Source organism: Poecilia formosa, unplaced genomic scaffold, assembly GCF_000485575.1.
Source record: "Poecilia formosa unplaced genomic scaffold, Poecilia_formosa-5.1.2 Scaffold285, whole genome shotgun sequence".
Lineage (NCBI taxonomy): Eukaryota > Metazoa > Chordata > Actinopteri > Cyprinodontiformes > Poeciliidae > Poecilia > Poecilia formosa.
Window position 1 is genome coordinate 187294 of NW_006800224.1, and position 28000 is coordinate 215293.

The following is a 28000-nucleotide window of genomic DNA, read 5'->3' on the forward strand; positions in this document are numbered from 1 at the left end:
TATGCCAATTTTTCTCCCTTTTTTGTGGGGACCGAGGTCTGGTTCCCACAAGGGGAAATGCTGTTTTTAGGTCAGGGGTTAGATTTAGGAGTAAAGTCTGAATTGAGTTTGTGTTTGGGTTAGGTATGTAATGGTTAGGGTTAGGGTTGGTATAGGGGTAAGATTTAGACTGCAGAAATGAATGGAAGTCAATGGAAAGTCCCCACAAAGGTAGCCACGCAAACATGTGTGTGTGTCCCAATGACAAGAGAGGATGCGGCCTGTTGAATGTGACGGTTAGCCAATCAGGAAGTGCAGTGACGTTTCAAACTGCAGAACAGATTGGTAACGCAGTACATGACTGTACTGCGTTACCAAGAAAAAAAAAAGGAAGAAAAATCGAAACTCTGTCGTGTTTTAAGTTAGCCGCCTTTTCTTTCTGCTTTGTTGTTGCTTAAAAATACTCCACAAGCTGTCGCTGTTGCGTCTTAAGTCAGCAGCCGTGTTTGTTTGCTCTTACCTCACGTTTGATCTCGTGAGGTTTTCCAGGACTTCCTGTTTGAATGTTCATGAATGAAATGGGTTTGTGTGTGGTGTTTTGCTCCTGGACAACACACACTTTGCAACCAAACCTGTTATACCTCGGATATTTTATTGCCGTGTGTGGCCTCGTAAGGTTTTACAAGTCTGCAATTTTAAAACCTCGCTGAGTGAACCTGGGATAAGAAACTCGACGTAATTCCATAAGACGTGTTTTTCCAGTGGTCGTCTGACAGGAAGCGTTTCAAACCCTGGACAGTTCGCCTGTTCATCATCACAGGGCAACACTCAGATTGAACCCTGGAGCTTCTTTCTGCAGTTCAGCAAATTTAAATCAAAGCTTTGATTTTGTTTTCCTGATTCCGTTGAAGCACATGCAACGAACCGCTTGTCATCTCCAGATATTTTGCTGTGGCTTTGAATAGTGACAGACAGGAACAGTTAATTACCTCATCCTAATTTACTTATCAGTGCTTAGGAAATGAGGACAGAGCTTCTCTTAGTATGACTTTCACACTTGAGGGAAGGTTTGTCCAATGTTATCATCCCATTTTAACAAGGTCAGTCGCTTCAGCTCTGGGGGGGAAAAAAAAAAAAAACAGCTGGAGGCATTTTGAGGATAATCCGGTATTGTTGCCAAGCAGTTTAACAGCATGCGGTCCCTTTTTTTTTTTTTCCCCCCGCTTCCAGATTATGGTGCCGTTTGTTACGCAATATGCCAGTTTTCAGTAAGGGTCACAACAAAATCATGTCATTCTCGATTTTTCTGTTTTCTTTCTGCATGTGCGGCCCCGCTCCATCTCTTTCCTTTCACACACAAACAGAGGCGCCCAAAACGACATTACATCATTAGCAGTGATGAGGTGCTGTGGCGTGGAGTGACCTGCGGCACGAGAACTGATCATGTTGTCAATTAGTTCTCTGCTCTTCCGCTAATTACTCTGTCAGGCTCTATTGATGCTTCAAAAAGATTCACAGGTGTTGGGGAGGAGAGAGAAAAAAAAACAAAAAAAAAACTGAAAACCGACTCTGTGTGGGGCCAGCAGGTCAGAGTCGTTTCAGTTTGGTGTGGACTGATTAGGTTTACAGAGGGGTGAGACTTTGACGTTTCTGCAGGGTTGAGGTGGTGAGGCAGGTTGACTTGCTAGATAATTTCCAAAGAGTGTAGAGGTTTCCCCATCTCCCTCAGTGGGATGTCCCACATGTTCCCTCTGCTTGAACTCACAAAGCAGAATTTTAATTCCAAGACCTGAAGCTCCTCGGTGACCTATTTACTCAGATCTGGGTCTATCTTGTGACACCATGCAATAAAGAGGCGTGTTACTGCACACTCTGGTATGAATTCAATACTTTTTATTTAAGTTTCAGATATAAAACATTCGACTTTTAAGTGTGTTTGTGTTTTTCCTTTGAATTATTTTGTTCAAACCTAAAGGTACAGGTCTCTGCAAAACACTTTAGTCACATATTAATATGATTTGTGTAATTATTTTCTAAATAAAGTAGCTTGGGAGCAAATTGAAACAAAATCTTCTCAGAGGCAGTATGGAGAAACTGTGATGCCAAAAATAAAACTAAATTTGGTAACACTTTATTTGATGGGGTGTTCATAAGACTGACATTACACTTAATGATTTAAGCACAGTCATGAACATGAAGGAGTCTGAATGTTTACAGCTGTTGTCATGAAGTGTCATTCGGTAAATGATGACACTTTTAAAGCAAAGTTGTTATAAAAGTTGCATTAAAAAGCCAATTAAAAGTGTCAACTTTACATTATTAGGTCAATAATGACACTTTTAATACAAAGTTCTATGAAAATGTGCATAAAAAGTCAATTAAAAGTGTCAACTTTGCATTAAAAAGAAAGGTGTCATTTCAATATTTCATGAAGGAATCTGAAACTAAAGTTTAGATTTTACCATGCTAGTATCGATCCGATACAGATATCGACTTGGTGTTGATATTATCGATATCCTGGATCGATCCGTTCACCTGTACAAAAGTGTTTACATCTCTTGAGCTTTTCCACATAAATAATTAATATCTGCATAGTGTAAGGAACCCATACTAACACGGTTTTCAAAAATATTTCTATGTAAGGAAATTTGAAAGGTATTTTATGCATTTGTGTTCAGATCCACTCTGATACCCCTAAATAAAATGCAGATGATCACCTTTGCCTCATTGTAATCATGCGCTCCATCAATCTGGTCCTTATGGAAGTGTGGCAATAATAATAATAATTAAAAAAAACATTGCTGACAGAATTTGGGTTCAGTTTTGAGTCCTGATTTTTACATAACCTCTCCATCCGGTTTGACTTAACCTGATCTGCGCTTTTCAAAAGACGAAATAGCAAAAATCTTAGTCTCTCGATGTTGCAAAGCCAGAAAAGACGATGTAAGTGCAGCATGAGGTTCTTTGACAAATTGTTGACTTTGGAGCTAAATACCGAAGCAGGACAGACTTTTAGATTCCCATTTGTTAAAAATTGTAATATCTGTGCATTCTTTTTATTGCACTTTGCAATTATGGACTTTTTTGTGCTGTTGTATCACATTAGGTCCCTTCAGAGGACACTGAAGTTTGTGGAACTGCACTGAAAATGCAGAAGCTGAGTTGGTCGGACAAAATAATAAATAGAAGGAAATGGTGTTTTTTTTAAATCTGGAAATTAAACTTTTACTCCAGATTGAAACCACCTGTAACTAATGTGATGTATTGTGTGTTCTTCATGTCTCCCTTTTCCAAAAAAAAAAAAAAAAAAAAAAAAACCTTGTTAGATTTTCCCTTCCTGTTCTCTCCACTCCCCTTAAGCCATTTATCTTTCCCTCTGTGTGTGAACAGATTCTTCCTATTTCTCCTTTTTTTTCTCCCCTGAAAGTAATCCGACATCCTCTGGGCTGTTTTTGTTCCCCACCTTCAGCCCCTCTCTACATGCAGCTACTTGATGTTAACAACATTTGGCCTCCTTCCTCACAGTTTGCAGCGAGGTGTCCGTGCAAGCGCTCATGTTGCATTCGGTCGTAGCTCGGTCTCCCACCGGCTGCTGGGGAAAATAACGGGCGCTCACCACCACCGAGGCAACGATTTGACACCAGCAAGCAGACGGGACCGGCCTGTCCTTCGCTGAGAAAATGGCCTCTCTCACAGAGTTAGGGTAGCTGCCTTGCAGAAAGCAGACCGGCGATAATAATCCCGCTTCCAGCCGGCTCTGTTTGTCTGCTGTAAACACTCTCCCATCCTAAAAGACGTTAGGGTTTGGCCGTTCCTGTAACGCGCCTCACATTTTGTTTGTACACATGTCGGGGCGCGTCTCTGGTTATAACAATGCCTGATGAATGAGGGGCCGCCATGCTGGCACAGGGCTCCATTAACACGTGCTGCTCGGCTACTCGCCGCAATCCGTCACACTCTGCATACACGCACACGCAGCAGAGGCAATCAGTGAGGTGATTTAACGGCATCTGGTCTTTGTTTACGGCTAGTCGATGGAGTTTGTCATTTTACGTCTTTCGTTTTCGGTCGGACGCCAGAACGGACAACAGAAAACACGACTGCTGACGGTGCAGTTGTGAAATTTGTCGCTTGCGAAGGTGTTGTTAAACAGGAATGGGTGTCAAACTCCAGTCCTCAAGGGCCGCTCTCCTGCAGTTTTTAGATGTGCCACAGGTACAAAACACTGGAATGAATTGGCTTAATTACCTCCTCCTTGTGTAGATCAGTTCTCCAGAGCCTTAATGACCTAATTATTCTATTCAGGTGTGGTGCAGCAGAGGCACATCTAAAAGTTGCAGGACTTTGACACCTGTGGAGGTAGCTAAAAAAAATAATAATAATAATAAAAAAAAATGTAAATAGAATTTCAATTTTACCACAATTTCCCAAAAGCCTGTATGTGTCAAAATCATGGGGAAATCTTTGCCCAATTGTAGATAATTTCCTTCCCATCTCAAGACCCAGTCTCTCTTAAAGGGTTCATATTGTCTACCATATCTGGCATTCCCCATCACACAGACCTAACAGAGTTTGTTTTTTTTCACACTCACGCTGTCCACATGCCAACCATCCCCTTATTGTCCAAGAATCTGTGCTTTTCCTTGCTTGACCCAGCCCAAAATGTTCTGTCTCAAACATTTTCCAAGGACACAGAGTTCTCACTTTGATGAGACTCTACAGCCCTTCATCATTAAACCAGCTCCAGTGCTAAAGAGGCGCCGTTTTTATGTGTTTTCTTTAACCCTGGTACGTGCGAGGACTGAGGCAAATTTCTCTACATTTCCCTCAGTCTGTGGAAAATGATACAAGTTTTACGTGTGTGGGGTCGGTTGGACCCCACTTCTGGACACAAGGATTATTGCTAAAAAAAAAAACCTGCACAGGTTGTCAGGAGGTAGGGTCTGGCTCGTGGAGACCAGTGACCCTTGCAATCATTGTGGACAGGACAGTTTCCTTTTAAAATGTCACTATTACTGAAAATGGCTAACTTTTTGAGTCTTGACTCAGTTACAACTTCCACACTGATGACACTGAAGATTGTTGTAGATCTGATGCCACCCTCATTGGAAAACATTTCAATAAAGCTAAAATTTGATGATTCTGGCAAGCAGCTAATTTTTACAGTGCATTGATGTGGAAGCCAAGCTTGGTGCGTTGCATGGTATGGAGACGGTTACGCCCATGAGTCCTAATCCAGACTCTAGGACTCTAGTACGTCTTCCCCTCTTCTCTCGCTGATCATTTTCTGACAGATCTGCTACAAATAAAGGCCACTAGTCCCTTTAAATTGGATATCTTCCATATTTAGGCAAAGTTTTAAACTGAACACGGTTCAAGGAAACTTTAAACCATTTACTTTATCAGGACGGCGTGTTATCGACATGGAGAGAAATCATCAACAGAGTTATGAGCTGTGTGTTTAATGTTGGATATGATTGCTGCATTTATGCATTTATGCGTTTACATTTCTTCATATCTTGTATTTATAGTTTCCTCTACTGATATTTTTCCACTACCATTACTGTTTTTTCTCTCATTCCTCTGAAACCTTTTCTAAGACGGCGCTGTTCTTAGACAAACATGCTTCAATAAGAAAAAACAAAGAATTTTAATCAGTCTCTTTATTGTTTCAATAAGTATACCAATTTTATTAAATGATATTCCCAATTGGCAGCACACTTCAGATGACTTTGATGTCAATTTAGAAGGTTTTAAATATTTACTTTGCTCTAGCAAGGTAATGTTATTCCAGGGTTTCCCCCAGAAAACTTGCTAAGCCCGATGGTCGGGGTGCTGAGACGGTCCACCGTGTTTTTGTATTAAAAAATGTTAAGGTGGCAGGAAATGTAAAAGCATCACTGTGTAATTATATGTTACGAGAAAAGATCTCCAGTGAAATGCTATTTAAACCCACAACTAGTCTAAAAACAACAAATTCGCACTTCTGTTTAATCCAAATTAAGTCAGGTGCTGTGAGTTTAATCTTTGAATTTACAAATACAAATTACTAAACTGCGATTATATCTTATTGCTTTTTAGGCTGACCAATTAAACTACTCCCTTCTCCCATATTTCACTAAATCTAACACAGAAGCTGTTAGAGGTGCTGATGTTTTTAGCAACAAAAGGGGCCCCTAAGTCAGATTATGCTCAAGGCCTCATGCAGCCTTGGACCGGCTCTGCATGATGAGTTAAATCTACTGCACTACGCAGAGATGCGCAACATACTCGAGATTTAATTCAATGCTGCTCATGTGGCTTTAGTAGCTCTTTCATTTCGTGTCTGTTGAATTTTTAATAATCGTCACAGAAACTATTCTGGTTGGTCGAGTTTATGGGACGAATTTCTCAGATCTCCGTGCGGCTGCGCGTATTAACTCTAAGTAGACAACGCATTTGATATGGTTTGATGCGTCGTGTAACCGGAAAAATAATACTAAAAATAATAAAATAATATAAAATCAGCGTGATGCGTGACTCCGAGGAGAGCATTAATGCTCCTCATCAGGCTGAACCTGCATGATCAGGTTAGCGCTGCTCGTTATCCACAAACGCTCCGGCCAACCAGGACCACAGACATAAACTTTACAGGGAAGACAGACACAGAGCCACACGCTGGGCAGCGTGTTGAGATGTAAACGGCGCATATAATTGTTCGTTCACAAAGATAAATAATTCTCACCGCTTCATAACGCGCCTCTGAATTCGCTACAAGTTATTCCTGTGGTTCACATGGAGCTGTACAACCAGAGCTAACGTGGCGGGTTTTAAACTCTTACCTAGATTTCTCCAAAGGATCATAATTCCTCACAGTAGGTTGAGGTAAATATCCATACAGGTCAGCCTGAGTCCAGTTTGAGTGAAAGGAGGCGGCAGCGCGTGAGGCAAAGCGCAGAGGCACCAGCTGTGTGATTGGCTCGCGCGCTGTCGGGTTTAAATGCATAAACCTATCATTTAGGAATAAATCTGCTCTGCTAGTGAAGTGCTCAGAGCAAAAGAGATGCTTGCAGCCTGGCTTTAAAAAAAAAGAAGCAATTTTTCGTAAACAAGCAACGCTTAGCCTGGCGGTGGGGCTAGTAAAGCATGGCGGGCTGCCAGGCTTATAATACACTGGGGGAAACCCTGTATTCCTAGTGAATTTCAGTGTAGTTCTATTGGATTTGAATGAAAACAGGCTATTTAAAAAGGCTGCATACCTGAGCTAAATACTGCAGAATCTCAGTGCAGATATCACACTGACATCCGGTGCAACAGCAATTAAAGTTTAGCACATTTCTAACCCGGTTTTGTCTTTATTGTTTGTATCTTGCAGCTCAGCAGATGAGAAGTTTCGCTGGAACAACCAAGGTAATCTAAAATGTTGCAATCTATGTTTTTCAATCCTACATTTTTGTCCTGCATTTCACCTCTTGTAAAACTCAGCATATAATCCCCAGCCCTTATTCGCATGGGGCGTGCGTCACCCGAGTGGCAGACAGAATCAATGGGCCTCCAGATCATTTAAAAGTCAAATGAAAACACCTCACCGGGCTTGACCACTTTTCTGACAGTGTTTTAGTTGGAAAAGGGGAAAAAAAAAAGAAGAAAGAAACATGCTTTGACACTTGGGTCAGTCCTCCTGCCTCTTTGTCAGCCTTGCTCAGATCTATAGGATGTGGAGAGCAGATTGATTGGCTGAGTGCACACTGGGTGACCTCTGCCAACAAAGAGGTGGCTAACACAACGATCCCAGAGGTTTTGTGGTGAAGGCTTTCACTGTCCGGCCTGCTGTGATCTGGCCTGACCACTCAGCTCAGTTTGCTCCACAATAAACCCATCTGTACTCCAATCAGACCTGTAATCATGTCATCGCTCACAAATCATTGAAAAGTTGAAAAAAATACATATATACCATTTGTTTGGATAAAGTCATTATGACATTTCTGATCATCTGTACACTTATTAAGCTTAATAAAGCTAAAATCCATGACCTGCTGCTGCTTTTTATGCTTTTAGTTGTGCAAATTAAAATTTTTTTAAAATCATAAAAAATCATCTTGAATGCTCTGTCAGGTTTTACACCACACCACTTCGTTAGCAGAGATCCCGAGGAGTTCCTCAAGGTCTCATTTTTTAAAATTATATTTTAATATCTGTATCTTATTTTTATCTATAAGGAACTAAAAGTTTGTAGTTGAAAATACATTCTGGAAGCCAAACACTGAAATGTGCAGAAATTTCAAATGACAACTAAAACCATGACTGTTTACTGTAGCATAAAGGTCAAAAATTATTTTACTGTCGTATTGTATCGTATCAGATCTTTTCTCTCGCTGTATCGTATCTTGGTTCTTTTGTTTCCAATTAGATTTTTAATTCCTCTTTCTGTACGGCTTCAATTTTACTGTAATATATGACTGCTTTGTTTTTAACGTAACTTTCTTTATCCGTGCTCCATTTTGTTTCTCTCCCTTTAAAGCACTTTGCTTACAAATAAATCTGCGTTGCCTCAATTCAATGAAACATCGCAGTCAGTCTTGAAAGTGTTTTTTTTTTTTTTTTTGCCAATAGCGGCAGAGGCTTCGGTCTGCAAAGGCATCACTTGAAGTCAATAAAATAGGCCTCCTAAATCCTCCCACTAAGGCCGCTACTATTAACGTTCTCCTTCCATCTCCGTAAGAGATTAATGCTGCCGCTAAGACTCATTTGTAAGCTTTTATCTTCCTTGGCAGCCGTCTCTAACTGGAAAACACTGGCCGTGCCATCAGCCGCTGTCTGACAGACAAACGGCTTGTCTCTCGGTACAACGCGGACCTCAGCCCCGTTAGATTTGTTGATAAATGATCAGATTTTTACCCTTAACCCATAGGGCTAATGATGGCAGTGTTAAGAGAAAGTTTTTACTGCCCCGCCCCTCTTACAGATTTCTTCAGTTTTTGCTCTTTTGCCAAACTTCAAGGCAGATGATCAAGCAACATTTTAACGTCAGACAAAGATAACATTTGAAAATACAAACTTAGTCAAATGGTGATTACATTTACTAAGGAAAAAGAGTTACCCAAAACAGTAACGGTTATGGGAAAAAGTAATTACCCACTAAGCTTCATAGCTGGTTTTGTCAACCTTGAATAACCATCAAGAATTTGCCATGACAACCAATCACTTTGACTTTGCTATTTTTTTTTATTAAGTTTTTTTTTTTTTTTTTTCAAACCACATTCATGTCAGGTGTTTTTAATGAAGCAAAACTTTCACCGCCTCAACTCTGCTTGAGAGAAAGGTCTAAGATATTTTGAATTGAAAAGTTTTTGAAAAGCTCTTTAAAATTAACACTTGTGTGAATGCATTCTCAAAAATACGCCCTACATCTGTTTTTAAATGTTGTTTTTTTTACTTTATAGAAACCTTGTTTGCAATAGAGCCAAAATAAAAAAGAAGGAAAGAAATACAAAGTCTTCAACACGTTGCCTAGTTGTAAACTTGAAAAGTTAATTGAAGCTGCTGTATTATTACACTATTTTGGACAAGTTTTTAACATTAATATGACTTTTCTGTGTTTTCATCCAAGTGTTTCTGATTTTCTTTATTTTTTTTGTCTCAAATTATCAGTCGGTTATTTATTGTTATACCCACGGTTATTAAATTAATGTCTAGTTGTTACTAAAACCTTAAGATTTTTTTTTTGGGAACATAACCTGGGATTTCATGGCTTTTGAACCCACACTAGATGAAAAACATGCGAGTACACTTAGGTTAAATCCAGGAGGGCTGCTGTAATCATGCACCTTTAGAAATCTTAACACAGATGAAGACAGATCACTCATTGTCTTTTCACTGTTTTGTGCGCATGTAGATGGACAGAAGGACATAGAGGAGGAGCTGACGACCGGCCTGGAGCTCGTAGACTCGTGCATCAGGTCGCTTCAAGAATCCGGCATCTTGGACTCGCAGGACGCTTCTACAGGAGACAGTAAGATAAATGTTTTGCACTGCAAAAACCAAATATTTCCAAGTACTTCTACTCTAATTTATAGTCCAAATATATTAATACACTTGAAATAAGACAAAACTAACTCCTAGGTAACTGTTAAGTGAGACAGAAGAGCTTGTTTTTTTAAGCTAATAATTCCTTAATATGCATCGATTTATCTGCCAGCCGATTTCCTTAGTGTTGGTAGATCTGTGGTCGGCCGATGCTTACGATCTGGTCTACCTCAGCAAAGGTCTGAAAATCAGCCACCGTCCTCTTCTGCTCTCCTGTGTGAAAGCTTTGACTGACAGGCCAGCGCACCAGGTCATGTCTCCACATACCAACTCACTGACTTTCTTCCTATATTTAGCGACATTTTGGACAAAAAAAATTTATATCAGCCAAAATCGGAATCGACAGGTCAGGCTTTTTAAATCTCAGTAATCGACGATCAGCCAGAAAACTGCAATCGATGCACCACTAATTCTCACATTGAGCTAATAAAAATAATTTTGGCAATCCTAACACCTTGAAAACAGGAAACGGTCATCTGTCTTTTTTAGCCAGAAAGACTAAAAAAAAAAAAAAAAACTTTCATCATCCATTTTATTTGCAATTTTCACACACTTCGCTGTACTCTGGTGGCTTGATAAACTGCAGCTGAGCAAAGCCGCGTTAGAAATTGCCAGCAGGCTCAGGGGGGCCTTAAAAACACGGGTCGTTTTTAAATCCGCCACGCAGCGGTGTCATGAAAACAGACGCGCTCACAGAGATCCCGATCCGCTCCCTGCGCCTTCCCACTCTGCTGTGATCTCCCCGCGCTCGGTCCTGGAGATGATACCCGTGTCTTCGCTACACTCGACCCCTGTGGGGGTGAAGTAACTGTCAGAAGACACGCAGCGCTGTGCCAGTAGCTTGATATGCTAATCCATCCTCGCTGAGATGTCAGCTGGCCTGCTGTTTGCAGAGAGGAGAGGCAAACACACAAATATGTGGCTACTGTACTCTGCACAAGCTCTGGAAAAAAAAAAGACGTGTGTGTGTGTGCACACTAACAGTGGGAATTGCACTGAAGGCACCACAGACAGGTGTACAGTCCTGCATGCAGTGGTTGCCATTAGATACGTACATCATCATGAACCAAATACTGGTACCAGAAAATCTGCTTGATATTTATAATGTTCACATAACAGTTATGTAACTCACCACCTGATTTATCCCAGAAGAAGACGGATGAGGGAGAGCGAAGGTACAGACCGGACAGAAAGATGGAGAATGGATGGGGAGGGAAAAAAAGCAAAGTCGAGCTAAAATGTTGCTTATTTGCTTCATTTGCACCAACGATGCAAATGTGCCTGAGCAGTTTGTCAAAGTTTTCTCTGAAATGAGGTGCAAGTTTTCAGGTTTTTAAAGTGCTAATTTTCCTTCAACAGCAAACAAGCTGCACCAACCGAGGCTCATGATCAAACGCTCATCTATACGTTTTGTTTACATGGTTCTGAACAGGAATGTTTTATTTTACATCTGCTCACTTCAGGCCTGATCAGAATCCTGAGGTCGATTTCTGGTTGCTGTGTTTTTTTTTTTGTTTTTTATTTAAACCAGTTTTAGCTGGTGGTGCTTCGCTATGACGAGTTAATATTATTCATCAAACGGGAAGTGACTGTCGTTTTTAAACAAATACAAAGTGATTTCAGGTTTTTTTTACTGTATGTGCAGTCAGCTCTACTAGCTGCCAATATTAGACTAGAAAACATAGTTTCTTACCTTAACAAATCAAATGTCCATTAAAGACAAAAGATAGAAGCTGGGAAATTTTACTCAAGTAAGAGTAGCGACACTTCACAATAGAAAGTACAGCATAGTAAAAAGTAAATTTTTTCAAAAACGTTACTCGAGTAAATGTAATTCAGTAAATGTAGTTGGTTTCTACTGAACCCTGCACACAGGAGAGGGGCGTCAGCAGAGTTTCTGTCTCACGCTGCTGAGCGGATCAGTGGGCCGACTACAGAGAGCGTCTTCAGCCTTCACGCCGCTGCTGTTAGCCAGTGTGCATGTTAATCTGCGCGTCTCCTCTGCATTCACCCATTTGGGATCCACTTTTTTTTTTTAATGCTTGCGTTCCCGACTCAGCACATCCTGAGACGGCCATCTAGAATATCTGTCTGAAATAGAAAACGGATGAAATATTAAAATGCGTTGATTGACGACTCCGGTCACGAAGAAAACCACTCTGCCTTTTTGTGTGTGAGAGAGAGAGAGAGAGAGAAAAAAGGAATGGAAGAAAATGAGCAGGTCTATCCGGGTCAGAATATCTACACGATTACATGCTTCAGGTGCACGCAGATGTGCTGTGTGCTAATGCGTGAGATCACAAGGCATGAGCCATCTGTGAGCGTGTACTCACTTAATTCTAATATAACCTGTGGATGAATGGCAAAAAAAATAAAAAAATAAATAAAACTGCTAAGACGTGAAGATGGAGGGCATTTGGCTTCAGCGGTGCATGCCAGTTTCTCAAATGGATTCAGTGAAGCCTTCTGTGTTTGCCATCTGAGTGATAATGCATTTATGAAGCTTTCTTTTTTTTTTTTTTGATTCCCAAAAGGCTCCCCGAGCCATACAAAGCGCACCTTAAGTGACAAATAAACAGAAAAAAAAAGAAAAAAAGAAAAGAAAACTCTGGGAAAATAACCGCTGGCTTTGGGCTTGTGTGCAAATACGCGTGAACGTGAATCCATGTAAAAACAAGCCTGGAGTGCAAAGTTCTCCGTTGGCTTTGCGATTTCTGCACGCTCAACTTTCTGTCGTTCTTTTGTGTGTGCGGCTTTGATGAGACGTGTCGCTCTTGACCGAGTCAACTCGAGCTACCTGGACCCCGGAGGTTAAGATCACGTTTTGAAGAGTGCGCCATCACCGTCTGCTCAGTCACTCTCTTCCTTCTAAAGCAATTTTTTCTTTTTTTTTTGTTTCTTCACTGCGGTCAAGCTTTATTTTCCAGCCTTCTTTATCTAGAGAGACTCCTTTTTGCCCTAGGCAGCTGATTTAATCTGTCAGCGGATGCTAACCGCCGCGCTCCGATCCTGTTCTTTAATCATTGCAAACATGCAAAGACTCTTTGTGTCTTCATGTGCTTTTTCAGTGTTTGATTTATCTTTTTCTTTTTTTAGAGACACACAATATTGGATTTTTGTTCAATATCCAATATACGCTAAACTCATTTGACCGATTGCTGATACCAATACCGATATTTTTTCCTATACCTACTTACTCAACCTATATGGTTTTCTCTGCTGTGGAAATAAATCACATTCTTGTTGTCAATTTAGCCTGCTACCAATTTAGCCTGCTACCAATTTAGCCTGAAAAGGAGGCTGAAAATGATGCAACACTTCCAACTTTCATTAGGTTTAATGCCAAATTTATTAGACATTTGCTCTCTAAGACGATGACAACACTGAAACTTAAAAATGTGTAAATCGTTACAAAACTAAACAACCTGTTCACGAGCAACAAGTGAAAAGCTCATCATTCGTGCTTCAATACTTAACAGTCTCTTATGATGTTGTGCTGCAGGCATCAATGTCAACGGTTTGTCATATAAAAACAAAGGTTTTTATTTCGGTGAGTTATTTTTGACAGAATGGTCGATGTATTCAATTTTACAGCTAATATCGGCCGATACCATGCCCATAATATCCTGCATACCTAATTATTTATTTTCCATTTTCTTTGGACTTCTGTCAAAGAGGACAGCTCAAAAAGTTCTCCAAGTGAAAAAGGCTCAGGATTTCACGATGGATGCAGGAAGTCGGTGTTGCAGTGACGTGGGCCGTTTCCCAACAAGCAGCACCAGGACCGAACCGTGCTGCATCTGCACTGCTGCTCACTGCATGCATTAATGCAGCCACTGAGGACACCCGTGCTTAGCCAACATTTTTGCTACGATGCATCAAAAAAAAGAAAAAGAAATGAGTTTTACATCTGTGATTAGGCCTGTTTATAGGGCAGATTAGTGCTTTTATCAGCAAAAGTGGATTAATGTTGGAATTTCTAAAAAAAAATTAGTGAGTATTTTAACGTCTGAGCATTTTTTTTTTTTGGCATGTACTCATAAGGCTCCCAGTCTCTGGTTCACCTCAAAATTATTCATTTAACTTCCAACTTTACACTGAATGGAACCATCATTGCACATTCCAACTTTGCAGCTCTGGCACAGCTTGAGAGTGCGCTTTGTTGATGAGGTTTTCTCAGTGTGTGCGCTCACATTTGCATGTACTTTGTTGGCGCATTCACAACTCTCTCCCCCACCAAAAAAAAGCAAAAAAACCCAAAAAAAAACGAAACGATTCAACTCATGACACTTCAAGAGCTTCTAAAATTCAGACGAAGCGGTGTCTAAAATTAGCAGCCAAGCGTCGTTTTGGTGCCGTTATGCTCAGGCTGCTGTGTTTCTTCTGCATGTTTTCTTACAAAACGCTCATCTGACGACTTACCTGCCGGTGCTGACGGTTATGATTTAAAAAAAAAATTTAAAAATACAAACAAAAAAATCAATCATCAATAAATATTATTGATGTAGACCGACTCCCTCGACTGCATTTTTACAACAGTGGGGTTAGAAATTTTAGCTTTAGGTGTTAAAGGAATAGTTCAGAATTTTTAAAGGTAGAAACTAGTCATGTTACATTACGTCAAAGACGAACAGAAAGGTGAGGGACAAAACTTTAAATGTCCACACTGACTCGAGAACTGGATTAGTGGAATAGTGATTTTGTCCATTGAATGCTAAAATGTTGCAGCTGCATCACTTACAGTAATGCCTGATCGGTCCTCGAGGGCCGGCGTCCTGCACATTTTAGTTCTCTCCCTGGTGCTAGTAACAACCTTTTCAGCAGGTCAATGTTCCTCGTAGGCCTTCTAATGAGCCATCATTTGATCCAGGTGTGTTAAACCAGGGAGAGAACTAAAACATGCAGGATGCCGGCCCTCCAGGACCGACTTTGGGCCTCCTGTTGTAATTCAACAGGTTTTTGTCTCGGTTGAGAACATTTGAAAATGACCGACACTCTTAGGATAAAATCATCGGCGAATTTTAAGATGGTAAACATTCTATCTAAATGCCGTCGTCAGAACGTTTGATATGCATTTTTTGAACGTTCTTCTGAATCGTGGACCAGTTTGTCTAATTTTACCTCGGCATTATGAACATTTTTTGCATGATTGATTTGTTTTGTCTTGTGATTCTAGTACAAAATGTAGGAAAAAGAATCAAAAGGGGTTAAGATGGAACATTTTTCTACAAGAATAGTTTGTCTTTGCCTTCCTGCCTACAAGCCTTTTTTTTTTTTTTTTTTTTTAAATCGTTGTCTTCCTTTCCGGACGTTTGAACACGCCTGCCTCAGACTTATAAATGTCTAGTTTTGAGCTCCCGTAAAGGTCGGCATGGTTTGCAGATGATTTAAATTTGCATGTCGCTGTAGCCGTGATGGGGCGCTTGCGTTTGTCTCCGAAAGCTTTAGGTTAATTGCTTTACCTTCCCCAAAAAGTCGCTCATCAGACTCCTTCAGTTCAAGGCAATTAATCTTGGTCAGCACAATTTCACCATTTAAAAATGCTACAGTAGTGCAAGGAAACAGAACTCTACCAAAAAAAAACAACACAAAAAATCTGAAGATTTTGGGAGAAAATAATCAATTCCTGCATTGTGAAATTCTCCTTTTGCATTGCAGTGTGCAAAACAAAAGCCAGGTAGAAGAGAGAGCAGGAAGGGAGAGAGGTTCAAGGGTCACAGAGCATGAGAGGAAAACGCTAAGAAGAAGCCAGAGAAGTAGAGAAAAAGCAAATTTGTCTCTTAAAACTAGAAAATGTGGAACTTTAGCGATTCGTACCTCAGCTGTCAGCCTGCACTCTCTGTCCTTCTCTCATCGTTTAACTTCAAGGCAAGTTACAAACCTGCCGCTTTTTCAAACATTTGCAAAAATAAATAAATAAATAAATAAAGCAGTATGTTGTGTAACACGTGGGATGTAAACTAGGTTGCAAAATGCCTTCAAGGCCGCAGAGAGAATAAGTCTTTCCACAAAGACCGACTGCTGCCAGAGAGAGAGAGCAGAATCTGAAAATAGTTACATAAAAACGATTTGGCAGAAGTGAGACGGAGGTTTGAGGTGGCTTTTCGACAGACGTTTGTTCCAGTCGGTGACGTAACCTGGTGTCACTCCTCGCTAACGTGCTTCTCACTCTCCTTTCCTCGGCGGCTCCGTTGTCGGTCGTCGTTTCGTTGTCGTCCGATCCTGACCTCTCCCTCTGACGAAAGGTGCAGGAGGGTTTCTCTGTCTTTCCTGACAGAACGAGCACTTGACGTACTTTTTCATTTTATTTTTTTTGCAGAATATCTCAAGATTTAACATGTTTGCATCAGGTTTCTACTAGCCACCACACACTCAAAGAAGCAAAACAATACGGTGGATTGATTATTAAAGAAATAATGATAAAGTTCTCCTTTTTTCCCCCCACTCTCTACGTGACGCCATGCTTTCGCTTTTGGCCGTTTTAAGTCCTCTCTTTCAATTTCCTAACAGGACAAGGACTGCTCTCTCAAAGCGCTTTGCAGCTCAACAGCCAGGATGCCTATGCAGCTGCTGGTTACCATAGCAACCAAGGGCTGACGCTCGGGGAAACGGTGGCGGCGCGCGGCGGGCAGGTCGGAGGCGCCGTTCACAGCTACAACCAGGTGAATGTTTCTTACTCTCTCCTCCCGACCCACCGCTGACGCTCTCGCTCAACCCGGGTTTTCCTTTCCTCTCCCCTCACCCCCCACCTGTCCAGGTGACGTCCAGCCGTGCAGCCGCCCAGTTGGTGGCCACCGACTCGCCCTCTCAGTCCCAGAGAGACGCGTTTGCCCAGCAGGTCCTCGGCAGCGCCTTACACATGTCCACCGACGGCGGAGCCGCACCTGCCGGACCGTCCATGTATTACTCCTGTGCCACTTTGCCTGCTCAGGTACTCAGTGATGGTTACGTTAAAGTTGTGTATTGAAGGACCATCGAATAATCGTCCCTTACTGTTGAAAAACGAGGTTCTGGAAACTCTGCAGCTGCCTGTTTGTTTGTTTTTTTTTTTGTTTGTTTTTTTGCAGAGGTTGCAGGTCAATAAACACCTATATGTTTATAACTGAGAGAACAAATCCAACATGGAGATAAATGTTGTAAAACTATCAAGTCAAAGCTGACTTTTATATTTTATTTTTTTTATTTTTTTGGCATTGCTCATTTTTAGGAAACAGTTTTTAATTACAGAGAACTGCAAAATGAATTCATATAGCATGTTTTTTTTTGTTTGTTTTTTCCCCCATTACAACCAGAAGCCTAATTGTATTTGTGATTTTCTGGTTCTTGGAGCGGTTTTCAGTTTCAGTTCTGTTTTTGCGGATGGATTGGACCGGATTCTGTTAGACGGTCCAGGCTCGTGCTATTATTCACAACATAACTTTGCTTTATGGAAAATGTATAAACATTAAACACAGAGATTGAGCCCAAATGTCTTTCCTCACCAAATCCTGATATGTAAAATTAAACTTTTGATAATTAGTTGTACAGAGTGACAATAGACGGAACAATAGACAATTTTATGGTGTAATTACTAAGCCTCATAAGCAATGTTTTATTTTTTTTTGAGCATTATGTAGTGTCTTTTAGGCCTTTTAGGCTGTAATGTAACAAAAGCAACAGAATACATCTTAGTGTCATTATTTACCAACATTATCTGATCTCATTTTGAAAGTTCAGACAAAGAAAAAGAAACAGTAATTAAGTGTTTGGTCGGATGCTTCAATAAAACGTCACTTTGTTGTTATGATTGCGTAAAATGGAAGTATTTTGATTCGCTGTAGTGTAGTCAAGTCTCCCAGATCACACATAGTACAGAAACTTCTTGGCTGAAGATTTGCAGAAAAAAACGAGTTTACCGTTTACTGTTTTTGCATGAAAATAGTCAAGTTTTCTTTGCGTTTGAACTGAAATAGATAGGTTTGCGCCCACTGTTGTATGTGCACATATTGTTATTTTAATTGTGTCTAAAGAACTAATCCTGTGTAGATAATGATCGATCAGTGCTCGGTCTGGTGCTATGTGCTTTTTTTTTTTGTTTGTTTTTAGCAAACATCTTTGCTAAATAAAATGATGAGTGAACCTGGTTTGGAGACGTTTTGCTCACGGCTGCTTTTGTAAAAGTCAAATCCTTCCATCAGTTCAGCTCTTCATGTTTACTCTCTGCTCCTCATCAGAGATTTTGTCTCGAGATTTTTGTTTATTTACATTCACGTATCGAGAAAAAAAATCATTAGAAAATGGAAACCTTTTGAAGTTGACTAGCATTCCGTCTTAATGATGTCCAAATGATTTTATTTTATTTTTTTTCCTGGACTGCAGCGCGTCAGCTCCCCTCTGCAGGCGGTGGGATCCCCCACCAAGCTGCAGCGCCTGGGCTCAGCCTCCGCCGACATGCCTAGCTACGCCACGCTGCAGAGAGTGTCTTCACCCAAACAGTCACCGAGCCGACTTGCAAAATCCTACAGGTCGGTTGAAGTTCATTAGAGCTGCTTCGTTTACAACACGGCTTTCCCTGTTGTTGTCCAGGGATTTTTCTTTAGCTACCAAACTTTTCCAGTAGTTTTGAAACGATAACTTCTTATAAATTTGGTATACACTGTAAAAAAAAAAATCTCTATTTTACGGTAAAGTACCAGCAGCCATAAATACATATTTGTTTTGATTTTTTTACAGCATTTTTTTTTTTATTTTTTTTTTTTTACAGCGTACCTTGACAGCAGCAAGCAGCCCATGTCTTGTTCTGTAATTTAATTTTGTTGAGGAAATAAAAATGACACACAGGCAGCTTTGTCAGGATGCCGCTTTGATTATGTCTTGTGATTTGCTTTTCCAACACTAAAATCTACCACGACCTGGCCATGCAAATGAGTTTGAGTTAAATAACATGTTTCCACATCCTAACAAGCTGTTGTGCAAAGCTAATTGTGTGGAAACGCGGCCCAAACAAGAGAGCCGTCAGCCGGAACAATGTGAAGGAGTTTAAAACACGCTTCAAAACTGTAATATAACAGTGTGGCGGATTAAAATTTTAATTTCCAGGTTATTGGCTCTTCTAAAACCACGGCGTTGTTACTTTTTATGTAAAAAACCAGATGACAGACAGAACTGTTAAAGGTGCACCCTGTCTCTTTCAGTCAACATCACCAGCCTGTAGGAATATATTTACTGTACATCCAAAACTTGACTGGGATTTTTATGACGGTGCATTCGAGTGTTTGTAGATAGAAAAAAAGGATTAAATATTTGCTAAAAACTCAGAAATGTTGTGATTAATATCATGCATTTTTTAGAAAACGTAGAATTTTTCAAGAAAATTTTCGACATTTGAAATTTAGAAATATCCAAGTGTTTTGTAGAAAATTTCTGATGTTAATCTAAAAATGAGATTTTTCTTCTAGCAAATGTTTTTTATTTCTAGAACATTTCTGAGATTACATAAAAAGATTGAGAGGTTTTTTTTTTGGCAGAAATTTACAACAGTTTTTTCTGCAGTGGCCCTATAGTGATGCTGCAGATTGAGCATTTTTACTGTATTTAAATGAAAGCATCTGGTTTTGAGTTTCTTTTGGGCTCAATTGAATACATTTATTTTCAGCAATAGGAACAAGATCTGGGTCACTTTTTTCAAAAACCTCTACTATGATTAGCGACATCTAATGAACAAAAGCTGATGTGGGAGCAGCAGAGTTGGCGTCTCAGTGGATAAACTTGCTTTTACCTTTTGTTAAAACTTGGTTAAGAGACTAATACTTTGTGGCACACTGCACATTCCCCTCTAAAAAAAAAATGTTTGTGACAATTTTTACCCTGATTACAAATTAAAAGTCTCCATCTGCATCGACGAGCCAAATATGTATCACTTTTGAACTGCAGTTGGGAGACGCACAAAATCAGTCTAGGGGCCCAAATGGCCCCTGGACCGCACTTTGGACACTCCTGTTTCAGACGTTTCCATAGAATTACATCTTTGTGCTTCCTCTACACATAAAACATCTCAAAGAAACTGAAAATAGCTAAGATAGGTACCGTACCTAACAATAAAACACCTGCTCCTCCCTGCCCTGCAGCACTTCATCGCCCATCAACATGGCGGCCGGTTCCTCCTCCCCGCTCCCCATGGCCACCTCCCCCGGTGGGAACCACATCTCATCGCCCATCCACCAGCTCAGCTCGGCCGTGGGAAGCTACGCCACCCTGTCGCCCACCAAGCGCATGCTGCATCACATCGGAGCCGACAGCTACAAGATCTCCCACGAGCTCTACGCCAACGCAACCCTGCAAAGGCCTGGGAGCCTGGCAGGTAGAGGTCAAGGCAATTTCATTTCTACTTTTCGAGTGTGCGTGTTTGTCACGTTTGCAGCTCGTTGTTTCATTAGTTTTGTTTTGGTTTTTTGTGGCTTCCGTGTCCCTCGTTTGCTGCAAACTCCATTTCTGTTTCCCTTTTCATCAACAATCTCATCAGAGTTGTGGGTTCTCTTAAGGGCTTTCTTTAATTTTTGTGGATGCTAGTTAATGTGACATGAGCCCAATATCTGTTCATGTGTGATTAATGTTCAGCAGCTTGGGGACAAAGTTATGATAGAAAGCACATGCCACCTAATGTCTGATATAACCGGCTTCATGTTTTATTCAGAATCCATTAGATATATATATTAAAAAAAAAGGCGTGGATGAGATGTGTTGCTTATACTCCAGATAATAATTTTGTTGTGTTTTCTTTTTTTTTTTTTGAGAAAACTTTTCAGGGTTTCATCTTTCTCAGCTTTTCAAAATCTGTACCGTAGCAATCTCACCTTTGGTAAAGATGTGTAAAATAAATAAATAAAGTAAAAAAAATATATATATATATAATTTTTTTGCAGCAGCACAATCTTATACTGGGAAAAATCCCACTTGTTTTAACATGGCTGCTAGTACATTCAGTCGCCTTCAGTCGTTTGGGGGCTGCACTCTGTGACATTTCCCAAGGTTGGAGCAGATGGAGACATGTTTGGTGATCCTCTTTTCACAATCTCTCTATACCAGTGGTTCCCAAACTTTTTCTCCTGCGCCCCCCCAGTGATTTCCAAAGATATTTATTTTAAAAGGGTTATTTGGGGTTATCGACAAGGTTTTGGTTGAAAAGGTTATTTCCTAAAATGGAAACTCTGTATAAATGTATCCTAATTAAAGTCTGGATTTTTCCATAATTTCTAGTGTGACTATGAAAGTTTAAATAAAGACACATTTACTTTAAGAGTTTTTACACATCTTTACAAAGATGGAATCGAACAAAGATTCTTTTACATCATCCATCTTCTTCGTCGGCATATCTAACACTGCTTTTAACGCAACACAAAGATATTTGGTGATGATCATCAACAATATTTCCACACAACAGAGATGCGTTTGTCTAAAGTCAATCACATTGTGTCCTCCAGGCTCCAGGGGTTCGTACAGCAGCCAGCACAGTCACCTGGGCTCTGAACTGCGGCCCCTCCAGTCCCCCGAGCACCACATTGATCCCATCTATGAGGACAGAGTCTACACCAAGCCCAACCTTAGAGGACAAGGTGAGCGGACATATATTGACAGAGGTTGTGTGTTTAGGGCATACAGGGGGACGTCTACAAGTACTGAGGTCTATTAAGCAAAATCCCACAAGACAGGAGACGGGGGGGGAGGGGGGTGCAGACAGGAGGTTTGACAGATGGAGGCTGAGCAGAGAGTCAACACATTGAGCAGGAGATAAAGCCAGAGGTGAAACCAGAACTGCACTGAAATGATAAACACAGAGATGGCATTAGAGCTGTTTTGCAACCATCCAGAAGCAAAATTCAGTGTGTAAAAATGGCATTGTTGTTTTGATCAGCTGCAGTGAGAAATAAACAGAGGCGGGCAGAGTACCCAAAAATTTACTCAAGTAAGAGTAGCGCTAGCTCAACAAATTTTTGCTCAAGAAAAAGTAAAAAGTAGCCAACCGAGAAATTACTCGAGTAAGAGTAAAAAGAATAACTGATCAAATTATCAATCAATTAATATTTAAAAATTACATCATCAGACAGACCAAAAATATAAAGTTCAGTCGAAATTTAAAATGACAATAATTTATATAGGTAACAAAAAATAGCAAAATTCGGCAAAAGAATATTTCCAAATCAACTTATTCAACATAAAAGTTATGAAACTTTAACAAAATACTGCAGGTGCGTGTGTGTCTGTTGAATTTTTGGTTAAAACATGTTTGTCCGTTCAGTGCATAGAGAGTCCAGAAATTTTACTCAAGAGTAGCAATACTTTATTATAAACTTACTCAAATAAATGTAAAAAGTACAGCGTAGTGAAAATACTCCTAAAAGGAATGTTTTTCAAAAAAAAAGTTACTCAAGAAAATGTGATTGAATAAATCTAACTAGTTTCTAAGTCGATTCCGATCTTGTACATCTGATATCGTAGCATAAATAGTGTTTTCCCAAAAGTTGGCCTGCCATCTTTTATTTCTTTTTGGTCAAAAATTCTGTGGCATGAACTCAGCCATTATTAAACAATATTGCACTTTTCACAATTGTAAGGTAATGCAATTTTATTTCTATAGCACATTTTCAGCAACAAGGCAATTCAAAGTGCTTCTGAATTGCAATTGTAGCTACACGGTGCTCATTATTTGCTATGCAGACACTCTGTCTGCACCGCTGAAAATTCATGCACAGCATGCCGATCCGTGCCAGGAGAGAGAAACAGACTTCTGTGAATAACTCGACTTATTTCACCACTAGGTGGCACTCAGACATGTGTAAAACATTAAACTATGATCATTAAATCTAGTTTGGCAAAAGTCGTTTAATGTCCATTTAATATACTTCACATAAAAAGTTAGTTTTATAAGTTTAAGATTTTGTGTGTTTGTAAAACAATAATTTACATCAGCTTAAAAAGGTTCGAATAATTTTCATTATAATTTTACAGGTGAGACGGTAAAAGAGGAGGATGGTTTGGCTGGGAAATTGCTTATTGATTTTCATATTGATTCATATTTCAGAGGCTAGATTACTGATTTAGACGAGCATATGAGACTTAGATGTGTTAAATGGCTTTCTATCAAAATGCCCTCCATCCCTTTCTTCACTGTGTTTTATCTGGCCTCCTTTCTTCAAAAGCTAACATAAAAGGATGTAAATTGTCAGAATAACCCAATTTAAAAAAATAATTATGTTGAATATTTGCAGATTTGCCAAATGGTTAGAAACACCACTACACCTCCTTGCGAAGACCCGTTAAGTGTTTTCACATGTAGTCACTTTCCAGTCACATATTTTAATTCATTTTATGAGAATTTTATATGACAAACAGAAAGTAGTGCATTGAAATTGTTAACTGGAATGAAAATGACACCTTTCTTTTCTTGGCTTGTAAGTTGTTCCATAGATTCAAATGAAAATATTTGACTTGTAGATTATTTAATTAAAACTCCAATTTATTTTCAATATAAAAGAAAAGCTGAGGTGTTTTGAAAGGCAACATTAAACAGAGTTTACTGCTGGGGTTTATTAAGAGACCCAAATTAAGCAGATCTGAACCGTCTTCCATCCTAAACGATGTACACCCAGCCCCGTTTTGTCAATAACTTACCAGTCATTAGTTACAACTTTACAGAATATTCAGAAAAGCTCCCTTAGGTAAAATAAAAAGGGTGCATGAAGTGAAATCCAAGGAGTTTGCTGTAGAACCTGCATGGTAATAAGGCCAGGAAGACAACAGGAAGTAGCACTAAACACCTGCAGAGTGTTCCTATCCACTGAACCAATTACGTTCCGAAATCAGCCCGTAAAAGATGCCGCCACACGACACCTTGAATAAAGCGCCGGATCAAACAAACACAGCGTGAAAAGAGCAGAAACAGGCACAGCTTGATTCCTGTCAAGCAGCGGTTTAATGATGTTATGTTCCAGCCTGGGTTAATATACATAGGAGATCCTCTCCGTTCTCCGTCTGATGACGGAAGTGCTTTTAACCAAGCCAGGTAGGCAAATCCAATCGGGGTCTCGGTGGCAATTTGTCTTCCAGTCACAGTCTGTTAACTGATTAGTCTCAAAGATGAAAATTAATCTCAATTAATCCCTTGGGCATTAGCTCGGGCGCCTTGCAATCAACGTAAATCAAGCGTGCGCCGAAACGTTGTTGGAGCGGCGCCATGGATCTCGGTCGCCTGGTTGGGTGAACGTCGTGGCCAACGGGAATAACGTGCAGAAAGAGAATAAAATGACCAGTTCGTTCAGAAACCAATTTCCATCATATAGAGTCAGCTTACTCAACCGATCACTACTATGGATTTAAAGGATTTTGATGCTGATGGTACCAGGAGACGAAAGCAGGAAACCAAGGAGTTTTGAAATAACAAAAAAGTGATCTCCGGTTCTGCACTTATGAGTGAGATTCAGATCGGTGAGGTGGTTTGGGTTAGAACCGAGCAGGCCGCATATCATCGGGCTCTGCAGGGGGTCCTGTAGTTATCTTGGTATGTATACGAAACATGACCCAACTTGGCTCCCACACGGATGGCCAAAGCGTCGATCACATTACCCAGGTCTGTCCTGGACTGTTTTACAATCCGTTTTTGTCTGAGCTACCGTTTGGAAATGGCTTTTTTTGTTTTCATCAGCAGTCCCACATCTTTACAACAAAATGTATAAAGGCTTGCTTCCTGTGGTAAACTGAGTGCATTCAGCAGAACTGAGCCCTAAAAAAAGAAAACAAATATCATCCTGATATGTCAGAAGGTTTGTGAGAATCTGAATACTGAATTTCATAGAAGGCTCCTCAATGTATTTCCCAAAACTCATATAAATGCTATTGATTGTTAGGAAGAATGGAAGCACATTTAGTTTGTGTGATCCAATTAGCGTTGGCCTAGCAACACAGTAGAATTAAAGAAAAGTATAAAACTTCAGTGAAAGTTTATGGGCAAATAAGAAATCTGTGATGTTTAAATGATATTAATGTCATATTTTGTGAATTACTTGTATAAAGTTTGGAAATTTTAAGTGGAAGTAAATTTAGCTTCTCAAAAACAAAAACAGTTCAAAAATCCACTAAGAGACGGGAATCAGTTTGAGAATATATTCATACTCCTTTAACTTCTCCACATTCATACAACCATAAACTAATACAGTGTGTCTGACATAAAAACAAAAATCCACTGTAATCGTCACGTTTTTCACATTGGTGTGCTTGTCTCTACACTAACAACGTGTAAACTTTTCAAATTAATACTTTGATCTGATGTCCCACTTGTGCAGCTGAAGTTGTCTGCATTTGTCTCATGACGTTTGCTTTTGTTTTACTTTTCCCTCCGGTGTCGTTGCTTTCTACTGCTCCTGCTTCCCGTACATGGATCCTTGGGTTTGGCGTGGGGGGTTCTTGGGGGGGGCTCGTGTTTGCCTGTGCTTTGCTTCTCCTTCCCCCTTTTCCCCGCTGACTGAAACCCCCTCCACGCCTACCTTAAACCCCCCCAGTGGTGAACCAGCTGTACCAAGAGGTCCTCAACTATCTGTTTCATCCTTACGCTCCTCTTCCCGCTCTAGCCCCGTCCTCCCCCGGTGTTGACCCAATCCCCTTGCAGCGAACGGGAAGCCAGAGCGCCGCCGGCACCTTCCAGCGAGGCAACTACGCCACGGGAGGCGGGGCGGCCGACTACGCCAATCCGTACCGCACTCTGCAGTTCTGTCCCTCCACCGAGTCCCCTTACAGCAAGTCGGGCCCGGCTCTTCCCCCTGAGCCTGCTCTGGGCAGGTCTCCATCGGTGGACAGCATCCAAAAGGACCCAAGGTGAGGAGAAAAAATAATAATAATAAAAAAAGACATTAATGCTCTGACTTGTTGATGAAGCCCTTTGCTCTGCTTCCTCTCCACTTTCACAAAACTTACTGAGGGCCAGATTCACCAAAGAAAACTTGTTTTTTTTTTTTAGTTTTTGTTTCAAGCATTGAGGAGAAATATTGACACCGACAGCATCTAGAAGTGAACAACAAATGGGTGCCAAAGATAAGTGCTGCTTCAACAGTCTGCTGCTGCGGACAATTGACTGTCGGGGGTTTGATGGTTTTGGTAGACAAAAGGTTGGCTGAATCTGGGCTTTAGTATGAGGCGCACGTCATGCCACATCTTTCACCGTCCCCTCCGGTTTGACCGGTCTTAAAGCTCGCTCACTCAGCTGTCTGAATGCCTGCGCAGCACCTCCAGAGCCGGTTTTAAACCTCACCATCACGGCTAGGTCCGACATTCCTCTCCGTCGGCATCGATCGGCTACATTCGGTGCGTCTGGGAGGGCGCGGTGGAGGCGTGCTGAGTTTAAAAAAGAAAGAGAGATGCGCATAAAAGACAGCGAGTTTAGTAGCTGTTTTACAGGCTGTTTCTTCCCCCTTTAGCACTAGTCAGGCACTAAAACTAGAATCTGAATGTGTCTTAGATTTGTTTCGTTTTCTTTCTATTTATTTGCTGATGTAAACAACAGAAACAGTCTGAATCGAGCTCGAGTCTCTCACTTTGGCATTTCGGCTCATGTTTTACGCCATCAGAGTGTCATGCTGTTCTAGAAATGGTTAAAAAAAAATTAAATGTATACTTTTACTTCTCAAAACTGTTCCTGTGGTTTTCATTGCTCTTTTCTTCACCCATCGTCCAAGTGGTTATTTCTCTGTGCGCATTGCACCCGCTGTGTCTGTTTGCTCACTCTTTTGCTCCGGCATCATTGTTTTGTGCCCTCAACACATCTGCCCTGCTTCATCAAATTAGCAGACTTGCCGACCCATAGCATCTTTGCTTAATGTGCACGACATGCGCGCTCAGCATCAGCGCTAACCATGCCTAGCTCCTCCATTAAAGTGAGGGTTTCCCCCCAGCCCCCTAAGACTACACTCATAAAATAAACAAGTGATCTATGGTAGCGTTAACTTGCTCAATAATACATCTGCGCCTCTCTGTCAACAAATCCCATTACTTCACTTTAATTCAGTTCAACTTAGTTCGTCTGTGTAGCACCAGCGCACAACAAAATGTGCTTTCAAGGCAACTCCTGAAAATAAGTGGGTTAGGGTTAGAAAATTTAAACTAAATGGGTGCAGTTCTTGCCTGGATATATATATATATATATATATATATATATATAATTTATTCCAATTTTTTCCAGATTCTTATTATTTCAATTTGAGATATCTAGATGCAATCCTGGGTTTTGGGCCTTTATTCACTATCTGACTAAACCCAACTCCCAGTCTCTGTTGTTTGCTAACTTTCTGCTAGCAAACAGAAAGTTAGTTAACAGAAAGTATTAGCTAACTTTGTATTTATTATTATTGTATTACTGATACAAGTTAGTATTAGCCAACTTGTATTTTTTAATAGTGATTTTTAAAAAAATACATGCGTGCAGTAGTGTTTCCCTAATGGGAATGTTTTGTTGCTAATCTTGGGTTCCTTAACAATGAACTTCATAGTGTAACAGAGCTCGTATTGGCTGCTGCAGCCTCCTTACTGTCTGTGTGCCGACTCTTCTCACTGTGCACAGACAGCGGCTGAAACATTAGAAATTGAATTTTGTGATGCGTTTCTGTAAGTTTTGTCCGACTACGTTGAATTATGTTGCAAAACCAAATGAACGAAAGAGTCGTATCAAAACAGAGGGCGTACGATAACGTCACTTCGCGCTACAATAAACTGCTCTGTGTGAAAATATTGTCTGTAATCCTTGGGGGGTTTTGTAAGACTGCAGCTTCGTTGTGTCGAATCAGATACAACCCTAAAAGAATCGTAGGGCAATGTGTGTTTAGGGGAACTTTAGAGTAGCTTTTGTTGATCTAGCAAATTGGGATTAAAATATTCTTAAACAGAATATTCCTACTTTTTCAAATTCTGATTCATATTTAGACCCAGTTACAAACAG

The 28000-nt window shown here is 40.4% G+C and overlaps 1 protein-coding gene across 9 annotated transcripts in view; it reads left to right on the top strand.

Moving 5' to 3' along the window:
• Positions 1–28000, top strand: part of ctnnd2b (catenin (cadherin-associated protein), delta 2b) — a 134697-nt gene that overhangs the window by 40589 nt on the left and 66108 nt on the right. For 6 of the 9 annotated variants that reach the window (XM_016681557.1, XM_016681559.1, XM_016681560.1 and 3 more), the window contains exons 3-10: positions 7334–7368; positions 9854–9970; positions 16555–16706; positions 16802–16975; positions 18403–18548; positions 20151–20389; positions 21504–21635; positions 25644–25887. In XM_016681557.1, coding sequence (XP_016537043.1) covers positions 7334–7368; positions 9854–9970; positions 16555–16706; positions 16802–16975; positions 18403–18548; positions 20151–20389; positions 21504–21635; positions 25644–25887 — 1239 coding nt within the window. The remainder of the gene's footprint in view (positions 1–7333; positions 7369–9853; positions 9971–16554; positions 16707–16801; positions 16976–18402; positions 18549–20150; positions 20390–21503; positions 21636–25643; positions 25888–28000) is intronic. The other 3 variants (XM_016681558.1, XM_007571672.2, XM_007571674.2) reach the window with 1 other exon arrangement.